Source organism: Galeopterus variegatus, unplaced genomic scaffold (genome assembly GCF_000696425.1).
Source record: "Galeopterus variegatus unplaced genomic scaffold, G_variegatus-3.0.2 Scaffold9098, whole genome shotgun sequence".
Taxonomy (NCBI): domain Eukaryota; kingdom Metazoa; phylum Chordata; class Mammalia; order Dermoptera; family Cynocephalidae; genus Galeopterus; species Galeopterus variegatus.
In genome coordinates, this window is record NW_007735209.1 from 2,328 (window position 1) to 8,062 (window position 5,735).

Sequence of the window (5,735 nt, forward strand, 5' to 3'; positions counted from 1 at the left end):
AACAGATGAGAGCCACATTAATTAACACAATCCCTAGATCATATTATACAGTTTCTGTTAGAGCTAGCAAATGTGCAACTTGTTATTGCATAACACATACATATATTTTAAAAGCTAGTCTTACTTTTCTTTACTTTTATTGGCAAAAACCCGGATTATTTCATTTTCAAATTTTATAAGGTATTTCTCCAATGGCCTTTAAGCCACAAAAAATTTCTCCCAAATGTTTTTTAAGTCCATATTGTTAAGAAAGAAACTCACTTTTGAATCATTAGCTCCTGGTTCTCCCTTTTGAAATATGCCAGTTCATTCCATACAGCATCAGAATCTTCTTGACAAAGTTGTTGGGGATCTGCTCTCTTTATTTTTCTCATTTCAGTCCTATTTTAAAAATGAAGTTGTTTTTTTGCTTAACATGTTCAAAGTACAATAAAAATGAATTTATACATTCCCTAAAATTTAAAAATATCTATTGATTAAATTTCTATTTCAAGCTTACTACTTATTGGATGAATTTCCTAAAACCTAAGCATGTAGAAATTAAAACCCTGTATCATAATATCCTAAAGCTAAACTGCGACTATGAAAAGCAAACTTTTAAGCAGATACATGATTTTCTTAGTCATTCATTCTAGAAGTAAAAAACACACTGTAGAATTGGAATGATCTCCAAAAAAAGACTGTAAGCAATCAACTCACCTAGAATTTGGTGCCAACCAATTTGAATGTGATATAGACACCCTATCTTAAAACTAGCTATTACCATTTAATTTATATCCAGAAAGTAGATTTCACTCTTCTAGTGATTACTGAAGTTAGGTAAGCAGAAGCTAAATTTAGGACAAATTGCTATATCACTGCCTCACTGAAAAGTGATGTGAAACACTCTCTATTCATCAAAGGAAAAAATTAGATGTGACAATTATCTAAAAGTGATGCTAAATGCCGTTTATATTTTCATTTGCTGTACATAAAACAAACTCGTCATTTTTATTTTCTAAAAGTGCTGTACTGGCCAATTTAGAAACAGTATTTCTCTACAGAACGGACCAATGTGTATCATCAACATTGCCCTAAAGGATCCATCTCAAAAGATGAGAGGGTAGTAGATTTTCTGTACTTATTCAGTCCTTTGCCCTCTGTTGATACTGCTAACAGGGGAGCCACTTACAACTAACCAAGATCTGAACACCTGTTCAGAGCAATTGAACTGAGACCGCCAATTCATTCAGATAAGCTGGAGAACAAACTGATGGATAGTAAAGATCTTCAAATTGCATACTAGGTTGAAATAGTTTTAAGATGGTTAACTATATATTTGAATTTCATATTTCTCTTGTCTTTCCATTAAAACTCAAATACTTTTTGAGTTATAAACATTTAACACCAGCATTTTAGTTATTTAAAAGTGGATTTTCAATCATATGGATATTAACTATTTTTGCTTTAAATTATATACTTTTAATAAGCTTCCATTGATATTAAAAATGTATACAATTCAGAATTCCCTATTGCTAATGATATCTGCAAATAACAGGAAAAATCTAAGGTTACTGCTAACATATTTCTGTTTTCATTTGTTATATTCTCCATTTAAAAATTCACAATAAAAATTTGACTACCAAATAATTTAAAACCAAACAAAAGCCATTAAAACACCTAGATAATGCTACTCCATTCCATTTAATATTTAGGGAAATGCCTTTATGAGCTATGTAACTCACATGCCACTGCCTTCTTCCCACTGTTTTAATTGCTCTTTTACTGCTCTGTAGTTGGTCTGTAACATCTGTAGCCTTTCCTTGCGTTTTTCATGGGCATCTCTTAGCTCATCATTTTCTTGGCTCTGTACAGCACAAAAAGCAAGTATACAGGTTTGAAGAAAGTATTAGTATAATGTTTCAAACAAAAGGTTACCCAACTAAATATAAAACTTGAAAGAAAACAATGTGTAAACATGAATGAATTTATTATACTTAAGCAGAAGAAAGGGAAGAATTCCTCAAGTCATTTAATAAGTTTGCTTGATAAATTCAATCCACTCACTGAATTTTTTTTAAATTCTAATTTTTTACTGTTATCAAATTAGTTTCAGTCCTTTCTGTGTTGTTAATTAATATACAGAAGAAAGGGAAGAATTCCTCAAGTCATTTAATAAGTTTGCTTGATAAATTCAATCCACTCACTGAATTTTTTTAAAATTCTAATTTTTTACTGTTATCAAATTAGTTTCAGTCCTTTCTGTGTTGTTAATTAATATACACACAAATATTAATAAGCCTATCTTAAAGTTTAAATTTTTTTTCTTTTTCAAGACAAAGACTTGTCCATACATAAAGCATGACTATAGTCGTGTAAATACGACTAGTATAAGAACATTAATCACAGTAAGACCAATTCTTTAGCTCATGAATTCATGACTAATATGTAAGAAAGCACAAAGATTACAAGAAAATAAGACTGGACCTATGTTAGAAGTAGCCTAGTTTAACCTTTTTTTGCTGTACCATGAAGTGCAATGGGAGAACTAGGCTTAGTGTGTTTGAAGTGGTGATAATATAGACAGTCCAAACATTAATTTGTTGTCTCAACACCTAGCTTAAAAAGTTATAGTAAACTACTTCTAAATGTACAGCACATGAGATAAATTTTCACTTTTAGATATAACCATAAATCAAACATAAAAAGGCCAAATTTTTAGTCTCAGAAGATGTATTTGTATTACTTATAAACTGTTTCTCAACGTGAAATACATTAATTTCTTGAGTATTATTCCCTGAGAATTTCAAATTATTTTAAGCTCTTATTCATATTTCTATGTGAATGAATTTGTATACTTATTTGGTGGGGGCAACAGGTACTCCCTAACATAATAGTGACAGGAGAAGTGTAGGTATATGGCAGTCAGAAAAACCTGAATTCCATGCTTGGAGCTTTCTCCTGTTAACTGCATAATTTCCAGAATACTATTTCAATTCAATTTTTTTCTTGTAAAATATGGAAAACAGAGATTTAAATTATGATGATTAAGTTGAGTAAGCTAACACTGGCAGAGCCCCTGGCACCGTGCCTGCCCTATAAAGACACAAAGCGAAAGTTAGCTTCTTTCATTCTCCTCTTCCCACTTATTAACAGTGATGCCCTTATCTTTTAGAAGCCAGATTCACTGTTTTCTTGACCATTTACCTTTCCTCTAAACAGTGAGATAATACTTTATAGGGTTTGCATTATTTTACTGCCATTCCATCTGTCTCAGAAGTATGGATATTTTGTCATCTACTTTGAATATACTTTGAGTAGGATAATTCTCTTAGTTTTAGGAAGTATTTGAGTCTTGTGTGTACCAAGCAACATTCTATATGCCATACAGAAACAGAAGTGGTTGATGAAAAAGCATGAGAATGACCAGGGTATTCAGAATAAATGCTATCCTAAAGTGTTTTATAAGATATACAAATCACAGTTTATGCAAACTTGCTAAAAAGTATCACAGTTTTATAAATGAAGTAAAACTAAAAAATTCAGGATATTGAGTTCAATTTTGTTGATTTCAACTAAAAAACCATATATGAAGAGCCTATTACATACAAGATGGTAAGTGTTGGTAAAAGTTCAAATCTTGCTGCTCAAAGTTACTAAATATTACTTTGACATAGCTACGTAAGTTCAGTTTCTCCTTCCAATACAAGCTATTTATGTCTTCTAAGACATAAAGAATGATTTAGCCTTGAACTTGAATTTTTCCTATTAAGTTTGGTAAACAATCTATCATTTCTCCTCTTTGAACAATAAGCTTTCTTTCTTTTTTTTTTTGACCGGTAAGGGGATTGCAACCCTCGGCACAGTGCGGTCTGCACCATGCTCATCCAGTGAGAGCACTGGCCATCCCTATATAGGGTCTGAACCCGTGGCCTAGGCGCTCCCAACGCCGCACTCTCCCAAGTGAGCCACGGGGCCAGCCCTGAACAATAAGCTTTCTAATCTTAACTATGTGAAATAAATGAATAACTTAGTCAAATATAAGATTGATAAATAATGATATCTACTCACAGATGAACATAAATTAATTATGTTTATTGGGATCCCTTAAGAACTAAAAGATTTATTAGAAATTTTAACAGGCTATATTAGAAATTTATTGATAATTAAATTACAAAAAATTTACACATAATATTAGAAGAGATTCATGTCAAAACATAATTTAAAAACAAACTAAAATGAATGTTTTATGTTAAAGACTTCAATAGCTTTCAATAGTTATTCACTGAATCAAAGTTCTTCCCCATAAACTCTTACTTTACAATAAATTTCTTTAAAATGATTACATATAAACCTAGCATTTTGAGAATCATTAAAGTTCTGTGTTAGAGTGATTAGAAACTGAGTAAATAGAACTCAAATATTGATCAAGAAGGGAAAATTAATAGAATGACACATCCAAATTTTCTCGATTACTTTTCACAATCATCCTCTGTTGAATTAATGGGACAAATTGAGTTTCTTGTTAGTACAGTTGGCCCTCTGTATCCACAGGTTCTGAATCCACAGATTCAACCAAACATGGGTTGAAAATATTGGGGAAAAAATAGCAATATAAAATAACAATACAACAATAAAATATAATACAAATAAAAAATATAGTATAACTATTTACATAGCATTTACCTTGTATTGGATATTATAAGTAAGCTAGAGATTATTTAAAGTATATGTGAGGAGGATAGGTGTAGGTTATATGCAATACTATGCCATTTAATTTAAGGAACTTCAGCATCCATAGATTTTGGTTATCCTCAGGAGTCCTGGAACCAATCCCCCATGGATACTGAAGGATGAATGCATTGTCACTGTGTTAGCATTTTTCAGTACTGCCAAATGTTTTCCCTAATTTTCAAACAGAAACCAACTATCTTACGCCATTAAATCAGAGATTAAGACTTAGTAAAAATTCCCTCAGTCTCATATATCATTCATGACATTCCAGGCTCTGTACTAGGCATACTAATTAATCAAAGCACTGAATGCTGCCACTTCTGACTCCCAAATCTTTAGGTGGATGTTCAATATTAGCAAACAGATTTGGTTTTCCTATAGTAATTCCATTAGGTAGTGATTATAGAAAAATGATTTCATAGATGAGCTTTCTGCTTTAATTTTGTTTAATTTATTATATCTAACTCTGTTTACATAATTCTTATAAACTATTAAACTCTAAGCTATTAAAACAGATGATTTGTAAATCAACTTCATAGCCATAATTCTTTTAAGATGCAGTTTCATCCACAGATTCATGCTTTGGTGATGCTGATATCAAAGTGTAACTCAGGCATTAAATTAGTCCTAGAGACCACTGTTCCTTTGTTCTACTTCATAAATATTAAAATTTTATAAAAATGTAAATATTAGATAGATAGATATAGTTCAAGGAGAAACATTTTTCCCTAATTTAATACTGCAAGAACAGATGTCAGCTGAAGTCATCCATCAAAAGTTGGATATCTCAAAATAAATATTTAAAAAGAATAACCAAAATACCTTTTCTAATCTTCTAACAAATACACGTTAACCATAGTTTTGATTATAATTCTTTAAGTCCCATTTGGCATATAATAGTCAAAGTCAAAACAATTGTACTTTATTTGAGAAATATTACCACCAAAGATCTTATAAAAAAATCAAGCGCAAGATAGAAAAACACATTTTATATCATTAATTACTACATTTTTCTAAAAGGA

At 30.8% G+C, this 5,735-nt stretch overlaps 1 protein-coding gene across 1 annotated transcript in view; it reads right to left on the bottom strand.

The window, feature by feature from the left end:
- Positions 1-257: 257 nt before the first annotated feature.
- LOC103609030 (centlein-like) overlaps positions 258-5,735 on the bottom strand; it is a gene marked incomplete at its 5' end in the record, with an annotated part of 73,919 nt that continues 68,441 nt past the window's right edge. The window contains 2 exons of the mRNA XM_008593400.1: positions 258-381; positions 1,725-1,846. Of these exons, the coding sequence (XP_008591622.1) occupies positions 258-381; positions 1,725-1,846 (246 nt within the window). The remainder of the gene's footprint in view (positions 382-1,724; positions 1,847-5,735) is intronic.